Raw genomic sequence first — 15,762 nt, 5'->3', positions numbered from 1 at the left:
GTCGCTTCAGACTGTAAACTCTTTCGGGCAGGGACTTTCTCACCCTGTGTTTGCAACGCCTAGTACAAGGAGGCCACTGGACCTGCAAGGCACTATCTTAATACAAATAAGCAAGTCTTTCTCTATTGGTCAAAATGAGGTTTGGATTGTGTCCAATGGTTTGGTTCTCAAGATAGAAAGGAAGACACTGTCCCTGTTTGCCCCTCCATGCAGTTGATAGCTTGTGTCTCTCTGATCAGCAGAAGTTGATGCAATAAAAGATATTACCTCACCCATCTTGGCCCTGCTTAAAGAGACAGATTACCAGAAGGCTTCTAAAGATACATACTTATTCAGTATTTCCAGCCCAAACATTCAGAAACCATAAGTCAGGTCCCCAAATAACCATTAGATGGCCTTCAAAATAATGAGATTTTAAAAAGCCAGTATATTGGGGGAGGGGTCCTTTTATTTTGCTTTCTGTTTTTCATGCCTGTAAGTCAGGGGTCGGCAACCTTTCAGAAGTGCTGTGCCGAGTCTTCATTTATTCATTTTAATTTAAGGTTTCACGTGCCAGCAATACATGTTAATGTTTTTAGAAGGTTTCTTTCTGTAAGTCTATAATATATAACTAAACTATTGTTGTATGTAAAGTAAATAAGGTTTTTAAAATGCTTATGAAGCTTCATTTAAAATTAAATTAAAATGCAGAGCCCCCCGGTGGCCAGGACCCAGGCAATCTGAGTGCCACTGAAAATCAGTTCATGTGCCACCTTCGGCACTTGTGCCATAGGTTGCCTACTCCTGCTGTAAGCGTTCACATTTGCAAACTTTTCTCTACAACCATGAGGGTTAGAAACTTAGTTTTCATTTTAGATGTAAGAGGAGTGTTTCACTCAATCATATAACCCTGGGAACTGTGGCATTAAGAAAAACACCAACTACCCCAAGACTCCTGATAAAATCGTGCTCACGTAGTGACTGGATGAATGATACGTTTTAGTTAAAAGAGCTGGGGGAGTGGGAATGTGATTTTTACTTATAGCAGTTTTCGCTTACTGACGTCAGAGGAGTTACTCTGGATTTACAACCGAATAAATGAGATCAGAATCTGCCCTCTTAAATGACATTTAAAACACAACGAAAAACAAAACAAGCAAACAACCACTAAGAAAACTTTAAATAAATGCTAACTTTAACACTAGGTGAATATAAGCTTTTCAATGGTCAGTGGCTGAGTTTCTATGTAGGTTTTAGGGTGCACTGCACAATTATTATATTTCAGTCTAAACCCATTTACATTATTGCTTCCTTGTATTTCAACTGACCGAATACTGCAAAAGTAGCCACGGTCTGTGTCACAGAGCAAATAACATTCGAATTGAGTCAGCTAAGAAAGGGGGAAAGCAAAAACTAGATAAACAGAGAACACTGCCTCACACAATATATTGTGCCAGGTTTTACACACACAGAGGCTTACACTTCAGATTACAAAAGAAAAACAACTAAAACACAAACAACAGCTCAGAAGATCAATGTCAGAGGATTGGGCCAAATTCTGCTTTGAGTTACAATGAGCGCAGAGCTGGATCTGAAAGCAGAATCTGGGCCACTACTGTGCGGGGGTGGGGTTACATAAAAGGATTATTTTGGTCATCTTGCTGAGGTCTAAGCAAGGAAAACTGGGTATGGGATATTCAAGTTCACCACACTTTTTAAAACAAAGACCTAATGAGGTAATTCTTGACATGACATCTGCATGGGGATACGGGGGGTAAGCCTATATCCTGTGTAGCTCAAGCAATCATTTACAACATGCAATTTTTACTCTTTTAGGGTCCAAGCCTGACAACAGGTCTTTTGCTATTGACTTCAGTAAGGGCAGGACCTGGTCTATACATAGGAGCAAAGAACTGCCGTTGATTTTTCATGGGTGTCTTGGAGCGACTCACTTTTTACAGCGACGTAGTTGAGAGCATCACCTGGGCCAGGGTATGAAAGTAATGTACAGAGACAAGAACAGGAAAAGAGGTCTCCCTTTTGCACTTGTCTCTCGGCCTCAAGTGAAACGGAGGCATTCAGATATTGGCTAACATGTTCTGAGAACAGTCGTCATTTTAATACAACTGGACAGTCTGATCCTACAACACTTATTGGCTTGAATAATCCTTACAGGCCTATTAAAGGATTATGCATGCGAGTAAGCATGGCAGGATCAGGCCTTTAGCCTGTGAGCTCTGTCTTTGTGTCTAGCCCAGTATCGAGTCCTCATCTGTGTTTAACAGACACACACACAGTATAGTTCCACAGATAAATAATAGCTCCACTGCACTCAAAATAGGGTCTACACTACACGGCCACCAAAACAGTTACACGTCAGCCCCTCTGCTGTTACTGTTCCCCTGAAAGCAAGTTTAAGCCATTACTAGCAAGCCATGGTCCCCTCAGCAGCTATTGTTTCAAGCACAATTACATAGGGTTACCAGATAGCAACTGTGAAAAAACAAGACCGGGGGTGGGGGGTAATAGGCGCTTATATAAGAAAAAGTCCCCAAAAATGGGACATCTGGTCACCCTACAGGGAAAAGTCACAAGTCAGTAAGATGGGGAAACCAGTGCCACTAAAATTTGGTGACTGCCCGGATTTGTAAAGATCCTTTTAGGGCTGGCCAAGTTTTTACAGTCACTTTCCAGAACAGCATAGATTTGAGGCCCTTGGACATCAGGAAAAGCCTTTAACATGAGAACCTTGCTGAGGACCATTTCCTAGAGAAAAAGGCAATGCAGGGTTTCCAGGAATAATGCATATATAGACAACAGCTGCGGTTTGATAGCTAAGGGCCAAATTCTGACCTCAGTCAAAGTGAACCATGTTTTAGATGAGATACAAAACAGCATCCTGTCCACATGTTCAGGGTACTTTTTATATGAGAATGGGCATTAGCCGTAGTGTCTTAGCCAGATTCCAGAACTCGTGTTGAATTCTGCCTACCTTAACTCCCCTGGAAATTTCTCCAGGCTGCAATAGGAGTTTGCAGATTCCATCATAGGCAGACCAGCTCTGCCAGCTCCCACTTTAAAGAGCTCATTGGCAGGGTGATAGCTATGTGGAGAGCTCTACGAAGGACATTCTCCCCCACAGTAGCCAGGGTTTAGTGCTAGGAACAGCATGCCGTTATCAGACAAGCCGGTGAGCCTCCCAAGAAGTGCTGAGTGCCCACAGTTCCTGTTGAGGCCAAGAGAGATGGGAGGAGCTCCAGACTTTGCAGGATTGAGCCCATGATCACCTACCCTGCTAATGCAACGTTAATAGAAACTCTCCTTCTCACAGACTCACAGAGGAGACTTGAATTACACCCCCTATACCTCTGGGAAAAAGTCACCCCTTTCCAACGCTGCCTGCAGGGCTGAGATGGCTTGTTTACTTCTGTGTGGTCCTTGAGCCTGTCTGTCAGGAGAGCATTTCTGAAGCTCAGAATTAGGGTCCGGTCTAACGCCTGTCTACACACAAGGTGATATTCGGATATAGTTAAAACAGTACAACCCTCCCAGGTGTGGATACAGTTTTAGTTTTAAATGTGCTTATTCCAGTATCACTTATTCCCAGACTCGGGGTTCTGGTAAAACTAATATTGCAAAAGAGGAAAAATCACACCCTTAATGGACATGGTTGCACCAGTAAAAAACAAGACCAGAAGGCTAGAGAACTGAACAAGGGTGGAGCCAGATCTTTGGCTCCTCCCTCCTCCTGTTCATGAGAAGTCAGCAATCAGAGTGGCTGGGGGGGAATGCGGGGGGAGAAGAGAAGGAAAGGGTCTAAGAGCTCAGCTCCTCTTCTCTTCCCTTGCTGTCTCCAGGGCTGCAACATGAGTACAGCTTAAGAGACCAAAAGCAAAAGCACACATAGACCACAGGCAGAAGACATGCAAAGGGAGGGTGACAGTTGTAGGGCAGGCTGCCTCCCATGTGCCCTCTTGTATCCAGGGGTGGCCCTGCCTGCAGCCTCTTGCCTCAGTTTCTCCCTTCTAGGGGCTTCTTCAAGAGCCCGCTAACCCTTTTGTCCATTCACAGCCCTTCTCAGGCTCTGGTCTATTGAATTAACAAACATTCAGGGTAAAATTCTCAAGTCCCTCTGTTTACACCCTTATTCAGCCTGGCCTTATTATGTCACTCCCAGGCCTTTCCTGCCAGTAGCCTCACTCCCTATGCTCCAGACTTCTCTACTGGAGACTACTCACTCCCCAGCAGCCTCTCTGCTCCACTCTAGTATCCCTGGGAATCCCTCCTGGGCAGCTTCCTGTTACTTCTTATAGGAGACTGAGCTGATCTCTGCTCAGGTCCACTTCCTTTTGAAGCACTTGGAGGAGAGGAAGGTTATCAGGAACAGTCAATATGGATTCACCAAGGGCAAGTTATGCCTGACCAACCTGATTGCCTTGTATGATGAGATAAGTGGCTCTGTGGATATGGGGAAAGCGGTAGATGTGATATATCTTGACTTTAGCAAAGCTTTTGATATGGTCTCCCACAGTATTCTTGCCAGCAAGTTAAAGAAATATGAATTGGGTGAATGGACTATAAGATGGAGATAAAGCTGGCTAGATCATCGGGCTCAACGGGTAGTGATCAATGGCTTGATGTGTAGTTGGCAGCCAGTATCAAGTGGAGTGCCCCAGAGGTCTCACCGTGGGCTTCAATTCTCAATCTGGAAAATGGGAACAATATTACTAACTTTCTCCCACCCTTTGACTGTCTTGTCTATTTAGACTGTAAGCTCTTTGGGGAGGAACTCTCTCTCAGTAGTGGGCAGTGCCTAGGCCCAGTTGAGGTCTCTAATTACTACTGAAATACAAACAATAATTGCACTACAAATTTCACACACACACACACACACACACACACACACACACACACACACACACACACACACACACACACACACACACACACACACACACACACACACACACACACACACACTTACCAGCCACCACTTGTAGCTCTCTTCTGGAATGAAGGTGTTCCGAGTGGTGAGGAAAGGCTGAATAGTCTGATTAAACCTCTCATCGAACCAGAAGGAAAGTCCCAGCTCGGGAACACATGAATTACAGCTGCATGGTCTCTGGGGGTATTTCATTAGTTTTTTTAACTGCATGACAATCTGCTTGGGATCCCAGGTGACCAGCACCGAATTGTGAGTGTAATTCAGCAAGAACGACGTTATCGTGATGACAAACAATAAGGCAAGCGTAAACATTTTCAGATTTTTCTTCTTGATGGCGACCATCTTTCCTTTGGGGTTCCTTCGTCAGGCTGTCAACCCGTGACTCAGTGACTGTGGTAAGGCAAAGAGGCAGGTTGTTGCAGGTTCACAGGGTTTTTTTTAGGATCAGGTGTTTAGGCCAAACAAAGCAATTCAGTTATCTTCACTGGCAAGGGGAGAGCCTTCATTTTACCCTGGGTGATTTAAAGAAGAAAAATTGGATTGTCCTTTTTTTTCCCCCTTTTAAAAATGATCCCAAATCTCACTCTTCAACTCGCCTGGAAACTGCTAATTTCTCTCACTGAGCATTTAATCAAAACTGATCACGATGATTTCCTTTCCCCATTCAGGAAGATTGAGAGGTAATTAATATCAGTGTCTGCGACTAGGTTTCCTGCATGGGAGTAAGACTTGAATGACAGGAGCTAGATAAAAGAAGATTGCTTTTTCCTTAAAATTATTTAATTGATGTGGCATTAAGATCATCCGGTGGCCTCGGTCCCAGGTGATACAGGTGCTTTGATGCTCATTTAAGTCACAGAGAGTCACTTGCCATCTGCAGAAACACAAAAGGAAAAAAAGAAAAAAAGCCACAGTCAGAGATGTTTGAGTTCCTTCCAGCTCAGTTTCTGTTTTACTTTCCCGCCCACTGGCTTCAGATCATCTCAAGAAACACAGTAATAAAGCCGGCTTCTGTCGCAGGACTTGCACTCTGAGAAGTTTCACAGCAGCCTCTCCAGAGGGAGGACTAAGGGGCCTATAGAAATCAAATCACTGTTGATTTAATGGTTATGGAGTTAAGGCCCTTTTAAATTACCCTTTGCAGACACCACACGGAATCAGCTCATCTCCTTAGACTGAACTTGATACCTGCCAGTTACACAGAGTAATTATAACTAAGGATAACTGAACAAGAAAGCAGAAGGCAAAAGGGAGAGGGAGAGACACACACACACACAACCGCACCCACAAGTTAGTGGACCATATGATTTAAAGAGCCCCAAGAAACAACAGGTCCTAAGCCCTCAGAAAGGGGAAGGGAAATCAGGCCAAAAGCTCGCTCTGTTCTAGATATGCTTTTGAAAGGGTTAAGGAGCTTTGGAGAGGTATTTCTTCCTACTTCTACTATCAATGCCAGAGAAGAGGATAGGGCCAGCCCCGACCTAAAATGTTTTCATGGGATGTTGGGTGTTCCCCAGGGCAAGACCCCAAACTTTTCCTTGCTTTGCTCTTTGCCTCATGCAGAAATCAACGGGAGTTAGGTGCCTAAATACTTTTGAGGATCTGGGCTCCAAAGACTAAGCTTATACATGTAAAGCTTATAATGGCACAGCTGTGGTAGTCAGGATGTGGCTGGAATTTTGAATTGTTTGGGGGGCGGAAAGTGCCATTGTTTAAGTAATGCATCCTGTACATTTTTTTGGGGGGGGGGAATCAAAATCAGCCTCATTGAAATTTTTAATCTAATGAAAAGTCCTCCCCCGCCCCGAACCCTTCAAAAGGAAAACAATACTTCAAAAGTTCATTGTTTTTGTTAAGCTAGTTTTTCATTTTTCAATCAGCTCTATTATTACACAGCTCAAAGTATTACACTTACTGGGGGACTCAGTGACATTTCAGCCCACAAGGAAATGGGAGGGGTGCTGATGGTAGGGAAGGATGGTGATGCAGCTAGAGCATAGGGCTGGCTCTCCTACAGGCTTCCCGTCTGGTCTCAGGGAAGTACCCAGGGTCAACATGCTTTGAAAAGTAACCCCTGATTTTGAGCATCTCAATCTGAGACAACATACACCTGCTTTTCCAAGGAACTTCTAATGAGACTGTGAGTACTCAGCACCTCTGAACATCTGGCCCAAACCCAGGCATCTAAAATTGGCAGCCACTTTTGAAAATCTCATGCGTCAGTTCTCTCATTTGTGTAACAGGGATGATAATACCGACAGACTTGTGAGTTGTGCAGCTCAATTAATTACTCTTTGCAAAGAACTGTGTGTGCCATGTATGGCTGGGGCTGAACAAATATACTTACAGGGTTTCAGAGACTGAAAAGTGTTCCCAAAGTTCACCGGTAAGTACAGGCGTCCATGAGTTTGCCTGTTGCCAGGGAAGAAGTGTAAGGACAAGTGTCCTTCACTGTAACAGAACCTCCTTCACTGTAACAGAACCTCGTTCAGAGGCTACAGGTATTTTACAGAATCATACTCCACAACAAATGTGTTTGCTAGTGAATACTGTGTGGCTTTTGCTCTCTGTCTCCCACTCTATGTCCTAGCAGCTGAAGGGGATTGGAGGGCTTGAGGAGGACACTTACAGTATTACATCAAATGTTCACACTCCCAGAGCATGTACCCTAGGCACACACTAGGAGAGTCAGCACCTTCTCCCTGTTAAGAGATGAGTTGAGCTAGCATGTTTGGATCTAGAGTTGCTACTGGGCTTGTCTACATAGGAGGCTCAGAAAAAATAATCTGAATTAACTAAAGATATGAATTTAAAGTGAATTAGTTAAACCACATTAAACCCATGGGGATGCTCTTATTCATAACTAAATAATCCACTTAAAATTTAAACTTTTAGTTCATTCGGATTCACATTCTTGAGGTTTGAGCCATACTTACAAGTTATATTGGCATAGCTATGCTGGTCAGGGGTATGAAAAAAAAACACACCTGTGACTGACATAGGTATACTGACAAACTCCCAGCAAACATGAAGCTATGTCAACAGAACTAACAACTCAGGGAACTGATGTTCCTACACTGACAGAAAAATGCCTTCTGTTTGTGTTGGCTTGGTCTACCCCAGGGGTCTATGTTGACACAGCTATGCCAATGTGACCATGCCGACATAGGCTCTGTAGTGAAGCCATACTCTGAGTGTCTGCATATAAACAAGCCCTTAGGAGACTGGGTTCCTGGCTAATCCAGGAGAAGGGTGAGATGATTCAGAAATCTCACAGCTGGCCTGGAGAGGAAGGATGGTCTTCTGGTTAATAAGATCATAGTTCAACTGCTAACTTTCTGAATGACTTTGGGCAAGTCAAAGGATGTGACTACACTGCAATGTAAGCCATGGGTTAATAGAATTCAAGTTGTAGACCCAGGGTTTGTTGACCTAGATCACAAGTGTCTACACGCATTTGTAATCCCAGGTTAGGAATTGGTGAATCCTGGGTCCCAACCCGGGGTGCCAGCATCTACACTGCATTATGTGGGCCCAAGTCCAACCACCCTCTCAAAATGTGGCCACTCTAGTCCCTTGTTCATGGTGCAGTGTGGGAAAACTTGACTGTCCAACAAACTTGACTGTCCAGAGGACGAAGGAAGTTGTCCTTTGGAATTGTGGGATACGTTCGGCAGACTCCCAGAGCATGAGTCTAATGGGGCTATGTCTACACTCCAAAGCAATAGAGCTTGAACCCTGGATCCCACCTTGATTCAGGCTTGGACCATCCACTTCTGTGGGGTCCTGGGATCCTGAGTCCAAGCCCTGGTTTAGCATGATTTGTGGGTAGACAGAAAGGGAGTTAGACCTGAGCCTGAGTTCAAATCCTGGGTTTACATTTCAGTGTAGATATACCCTTAATCTCTCTGAGTTTCATCTGCAAAATGGGAACAATACAAGTACTTCTTTTGTCTAGTTAGACTAAGAGTTGTATAATGGGGAAGCTATTGCAAAATAAACTAGGTGTGAATTTAAAGCTTAATTGCTATTTTGTATGAACGTGCCACGTGGACACTCTTATTCTGCACTGAGAGTGCCTTTGTGCAGTTTAGATTAATCACTTCCAAAGTGGTTTAGGCTAATCTATACAAAGGTGCTCTTAATGTGGAATAAGAGTGTGCACACGGGCAGCTAGTGCGGAATAGTGATTCTGGACAAATTCCCCCTTGCAGACAAGCCCTAAAAACTCTTCAGGGCAGGGCCTGGCTCCTGGTGTGTTTGTGCAGTGCCTAGCACAATGGGGCCCTGATTGCGGTTGCAATACAAAATAATTAATCATAACGTTAGTTCTTGCAAGAAGTCTCCCATTTTGGGCTAAAATCAGCGCCCCCTCCACCCCAATCCATTCCAGTTCCAGATCTGATCCAGAGGCAAAGCCACAGGACCCAGTGGATTCAACTCGTCTCCTTACGTTTGAGGGATGCGGAGTTGGCTACTGATCCATGAGAGGACTTCCCTCTTATCCCATGATGGCTTACTTTTCAAAAGTCAATTTAAATTAAATACATTTAAAAAAAAATTATAAATTTTTTAGAAATCTAGACCTGTTATGTGCTTTGGTGTATTTTGCATTATCCTTATGTTAAATTTGCATTATCCTAGAAAACATTTATTCATATCTCTTTTATATGTTTCAGGTCAAAGTGAAAATGAGAAGACAAAAAACAATACAACATTTTTTTCCATTCAAAGGCCTCAAAAACTAACCAAGGTGGAGAACATATCAAGAACCAAGAATATATCAACATGTCATCTGAAGGTTCAAGTGGTATATCTGCATCTGACCAGCCTGAAGCACAAATACAGCTACCTATTGAAGAAACCAATGTTTGCCGGTCAAAGTGTTCCAATTTATTGAAGTTACAAAAGATGGCTACTGGTGCACCTATTCCAAAAAGCTTACAAAGAAGGAAAGCTTTCCAATGCTATAACTGGTAAAAGTGGAGGACCTTGGTTTGTCAGACCAATTAGCAAAGCCAATGCTGACAAACTACGTGAAAAGGCAGCAAAACACCAGGCCTCTGGACTGCATCAACATGCAAAAAGCCTTATAAGCCCACTTTCAAAGCCAATTTTAGAAGTACTTAATGAGGCTGTTAAGAATGCTGGAGACACAACATAGTTCATAAGAACAAACATGGTTGTGGCATCCTACTTTCTATTTAAGCAAGAGATACCACACACTACAAACTGCAGGCCAATGTTAAGTGCACTGTCATTTCTTCATCCTGAAGTTGAACACTGGTTCCAAACAAGACCAGCAAATGCTCACTATCTTTCTGCAAGAAGCTCAACTGGCTAGACGCAAGCGGTGCAACAGTGAAAGACTCAACAGTTGAAAAGGTGAAGAACTCGCTCACCACATTCAAAAAATTTGCATACATGGCTGATGAATGAACCGATGCAAATGGGCATCAAGTATTAAGTCATTGTGTATGTTATCTTGATATCAATGGTAGCCAGTAGATGCATTTCTAGATGTTCAAGTTATAGAAGACACATCGGCTGCATCTGTGACAACCCACATCTTAGAAGAGTTAAAGGCTTGTCAACTGGACCCCAAACAGATGGCTGCTTGTGCATTTGATGGAGCTGCAAACTTCTCTGGAAGACATGGTGGAGTACAAGCTTTGCTCAGAGAAAAGTGTAACCCTAATCTCTCCTATACACACTGCAGAGGCCATCTACTCTAACTAGCGCTAGTACGAGCTGCAGATTCTTCAAAAGACATTTTAAAAGCTATACATTTAATGTCTTCATTATATTCTTTTTTTCAGCAAGAGTCCAAAAAGACTGAATATTTTGGAAAATATAGAAGACACACTGGGACTGAAGTTCAAATTAGTCCAACCTGGGAAAACCCACTGGCTTTCTCGTGAGCGATCCTTGGCTGTTGTCTTAAAATTACTGCAGCTGTTATTACTGGCTTTGGAAAGTATCTACCAAGATGGGATGGATCTAAGTAGTGAGGCTGGTGGATTACTTTTGCTATTACGTTCAGAGAAGACTGTTGCCATTCTCTCTCTTGTAAGTCTACTGTTGAAACCACTTGGGTCATTAAACAATGTCATCCAGGCATCTGCTACAACAGTAGTAGACCTTTGTCCAGCAATAGAAGCTACATTTGGATCAATCAGAGAGCTATCCATTGAAAAAGTACTGGAAGAAGCAAAGACTTCAGTCCAGAAGTTGACTAATGAAGGCATTTATATTGAATCCCTAAGTCAAGAGGACAAGAAGTGTTTGTTAAGACAATTGAAAAAGTACACAGACTTGATGCTTAAAAATCTACAACAGTGACTTCTAGATTCTACTCAACCTCTACATAGCTTTTTACAGACGTCTGTCCTATAAAACACCAACAGTTGAGTGGAGTGAGGCGCTACCAGCAAGGGGGCTGCCATGTGATCAGGACAGAATAGAGAATTTGAACACAGAGTGGAATATCATACGATGAAAGAATGAAGATTTGACTTCAACTTCTTTTTTATCATCACTAGTGGCTCAACCCGATTTTTGTGTTCTGTTTCCTGGGATGAAAGAAGTAGGAATTCATCTCTTGCTACTCCCAGTCACAACAGCTACAGTTCAGTGTTCTTCTTCATCATTGAACAGAATTGTGTTCTGAAAGAAGTCGCCTTCTGCCCGATCATGGAACGGAAGTACCGGACACACGAGAAGCAACCAAAGAGGAATGCACTGCATTCAAGAAGTTCATTAGCAGAGTTGTGCAAAATAAACCAAGAAGGATGTAGACGTAGTGCTTCATAGAAGGCTTGAGTAGCCAACTTTAATTTATGTGATGATTTTAAAACATGAGTTAAATCTAATAAAATGGTCATGAAACATTTTTCAGTTTTTACTATGGTGCCATATAGCCGCCCTTTGCCCTCATGGTTTCACCCTTCATCGGCCCTGACACCCCCACCCCGTAAATTTGAACCCCCCCACTCAAAATTTCAATTCCCGGGGAAACCACTGCACAGGTGGATCATTCAATTGTTCTCATGTTAGTCTACTGAAGTCAGACTCTTAAAAATATTGAACCCAAACCCCCTTTTCAAAATTTAATTTCCTGGAAAAAACTTGTAAAATGAGTATTGTTTATGCAAGATCTACTCTGGCCTTCAGAATAAACATAGATTTTGTCAGGATTTTTTTAACCTCAGCGGTGAGTTAAACACAAATTTAGACTTTTAATTGGCACACTTGACTCTACTATTTCCAAACACATGATCAGATCTCCTTTTATAGCACATGTGAGGCAGGTGAGAAATCAGACGACCTAGCATGGACCTTTTCCAGTGTATAATTCAGGGACGGGCAAACTTTTTGGCCTAAGGGCTGCACTGGGTTTCTGAAATTGTATGGAGACGCGGTCTGGCCCCTGCCCCCTGCCCCCCCCCACTTCTTGACTCCTGAGGTGCGCCCCCCCGGGGCTCCAGGCCCATCCAACCCCCCCGTTCCCGGCCCCATCCGGCCCCCTGCTCCCTGTACCCCGGACTCCCCCACCCCTTCCAAACCTCCCTCTCCTTCCTGACTAGCCCCCCCCACCCCAGGACCCCTGCCCCATCCAACCACCCCTTCTCCGTGACTGCCCCCTGCTGCCTCATCCAACCCCTCCTCTCCTTGCTGACTGCCCCCCCGGGACCCCTGCTCCCATTCAACCCCCCTGTTCCCCACCCTCTGACCTCTCCGACTCCTATCCACACCCCCAGCCCCTGACCCCCCCAAAACTCCCCTGTCCTCTATCCAACCCCCACCCCTGCTCCCTGCCCCCTTACCGCACTGCCTGGAGCACTGGTGGCTGGCAGCGCGGCTGCACCAGGACAGGCAGCCGTGCAGCACAGAGCATCGGGTCAGGCCTGGGCTCTGCAGCTGCGCTGCCCCAGGAGCATTGCGCCGCTCAGAGCATTGCGCCGGCAGCGCAGTGAGCTAAGGCTGCAGGGCAGGGGGAACAGCAGGGGAGGGGCTGGGGGTTAGCCTCCTGGGCCAGGAGCTCAGGGGCCGGACAGGACAGTCCCGTGGGCCAGATGTGGCCGACAGGATGGTCCCGTGGGCCAGATGTGGCCCACAGGCCGTAGTTTGCCCACCTCTGGTATAAATACACACCGGACACCCTATTTTAATTCATGTTATTTACTGATTCCTGTGTTTGCTCATGTTTTTTAAGAGTATGCCTATTAAAAAAGTTGGCTCCTGAGACTGGCAATGTAATGTTGTTGGACCTGAAGCCCAGTGAAGTGAATGGGAAGATTCTCACAGACATTTGGACAATGCTCAGTCTTTTGCCTCAAGGTCACCATTTAAACCCATACAGTGGTCGAAATTCTCATCCCCTGACCATTCTTCCCTGTGAATTTGGATGGTCTCAGCTTCAAAGTGGACACCTGTCCATGAAAACAAAAGAATGCCCCTTGCCCCAACACACACACCATCTTTCTGGGAACTAATTGGCAGGATTGACAGTCTGACACAAAAGGTCAAGGGTTGAAGGGAGATGGAGACTGAGCACCCTTCTCATACACAGAGACAAACCTTTTGGATGAAGGTAGAGGTGCGTTGGCTGGGAATGGGGGGAGGGATAGCTCAGTGGTTTGAGCATTGGCCTGCTAAACCCAGGGTTGTGAATTCAATCCTTGAGGGGGCCATTTAGGGAAGTGGGGATTGGTCCTGCTTTGAGCAGGGGGTTGGACTAGATGATCTCCTGAGGTCCCTTCCAACACTAATGATCTATGATTCTATGATCTATGAATGGTGGGGAAGCGTCTAGTGTTACTGCCTGTTCGGTACATGCTATATGGATAGATAAAAGAATTCAGCCTTCAATGCTGCCCACCTGGCATTCGATTCAATTAAAACAATTGCTCCCACATCCCGACTGAAGGCTTCTTCTGCCACATCTCAGACCAAAAACAATAACCCCCTACAATGGATTTATAAATCTTGAAAACCTGAGTGTTTCCATAGGAGGTGCTGCTGCAGCCTTCCCTCCAGAAGAGCATAGGGTATGTCTGCCACAAGGGAGCTAGCAATGCTAAAGATGCTGAATACATGTGCCTAATCCTGCTCTCCTACAGCTGAGCTACCATATAGAGAACAACAGGAGGAAGCGGTCTGAGCAGCCCCCTCCCCCTGAACTCCAACTTCCATCGGCTTCAGCCCCTGCCTGCTTCTCACCCACTTAATTCGGGGGTGGAGGGAGGGGTGGGGGAAGGGAAAAAGAAGGAACGTTTCAGATAAAACATGGCCAGTTTCCAGCTTCTCTGTTTTTATTAACATTGCAGGCAGAGAAATGGATTTTGTGCCTGCAGGATGCTTTCATTGATGTTGGATGTCTACGACCCAAAGAGATTTTGTATGGGGCAGTTAATTTCAGTGGCTACAAGGAACTAATATTGATTCACGTGGTAGCACATGTCCCACTGACTATGCTGTGTGATTGTCCCAGTGTGGCATTAGCTGGTACTATGCTCTAGATCAGGCTATGTAAACTCCCTTTAATGCCAATGCCTTCTAGCTTTCCGCATGTAACCCGATGCACTTGAACTTAAGCAGTCTGGAGCATCTGGACACGAAAGAGACAGTAGAACAAGCCTTTCTTTAGTACAAGGATTGAGGACAGAGCTCTGGAAGCCACAATTTCAGAGAAAGGGTGAAGAAAAGTTGGAAGTGACGAAGGGGTTAAAGCTGGTTCCTAGCAGCATTCCCATGGGTTTCTTTTTAAAAACCTAAAGAAGAAATGGAAGATGAGCATAAAAGATCCCTGCACTCTTGTGTATCTATATAAATACTCAAGGCCATTTCCTCTGGCATGGCTGGGTTGTTCCCTATACCTCTACCCCAATAGAACGCGACCCCATATAACACGAGTTTGGATATAATGCGGTAAAGCAGCGCTCCGGGGCGGGGGCAGGGCTGCGCACTCCGGTGGATCAAAGCAATTTTGATATAACGCGGTTTCACCTATAACGCAGTAAACATGTTTGGTTCCCAAGGACAGCGTTATATCAAGGTAGAGGTGTACTATACTCACTAGTGCCCTGTCCTGTTCACTTTCAAATGTCCCATTTCCAACCAGACTTCCGTCACTTCTCTTTGCAAACTATCCCTCAGACTATTAGATTCCATTCTAGCAGCTTCTCCTCTCCATTTGTCATAGCTCATTTAATCCCATTACTCCCAGTGATGTCACCCAAAATGACTCCTCTCCCTTCTGGGGGTTTACAACCCCAATAGGCTCTCATGTTCCCTTCTGATCACCACTCAGCCAAGCAGCACACATTTGGCTGCTTTAGTCTCGCCACATAAATCAATCCCTTCCAACCCACACTTATTTTTTGTTGTTCTTTTCTCAGCTCCCTCCACAAGTAGCAATGCTATTCGGATGCCTAGAATTTAAAAAAAAATAAAAAATGTCCCTTTGCTTACACACTCTTACAGAACTGTTAGGTTGTCTCAGGATACAATGTTTCTGCCTGTGTAACCCAATACAGCATTGGGAGGGTGGGGTGTTTGTTTTTTTTACACACACTGCTGGTTGTATTGAAAACTCAGTTTACATGCTGTCCACTATCATCTACAGATTTATACCTGCACCAGCATTCCTGCTCTGCATGTTTCTCTTGCTCGTGGAACATCTGTATTTTAGCCTACTCCCACTCCCCAATCACAAATATATTAGCCTGAATTTTTCCAAACTGAATCTTGTTATATTCTTTCTGATCTTATTTCTAATCTTTCTCAACCCCTACATATTACTTCCATCCATTACTGTTTTTTTATTATTATATTTA

At 44.5% G+C, this 15,762-nt stretch overlaps 1 protein-coding gene across 6 annotated transcripts in view; it reads right to left on the bottom strand.

Annotated features, from left to right (window-relative positions):
* Positions 1–15,762, bottom strand: part of ST3GAL1 (ST3 beta-galactoside alpha-2,3-sialyltransferase 1) — a 125,098-nt gene that overhangs the window by 23,331 nt on the left and 86,005 nt on the right. For all 6 annotated transcript variants that reach the window (XM_045007385.1, XM_045007384.1, XM_045007387.1 and 3 more), the window contains exon 2: positions 4,964–5,798. In XM_045007385.1, the coding sequence (XP_044863320.1) occupies positions 4,964–5,266 (303 nt within the window). In that variant the 5' untranslated portion in view covers positions 5,267–5,798. The remainder of the gene's footprint in view (positions 1–4,963; positions 5,799–15,762) is intronic.

This window comes from Mauremys mutica, chromosome 2 (assembly GCF_020497125.1).
Source record: "Mauremys mutica isolate MM-2020 ecotype Southern chromosome 2, ASM2049712v1, whole genome shotgun sequence".
Taxonomy (NCBI): Eukaryota; Metazoa; Chordata; order Testudines; family Geoemydidae; genus Mauremys; species Mauremys mutica.
Note: the sequence above shows the minus strand (reverse complement) of the source record. Positions and strands in the feature narration are given on the sequence as shown.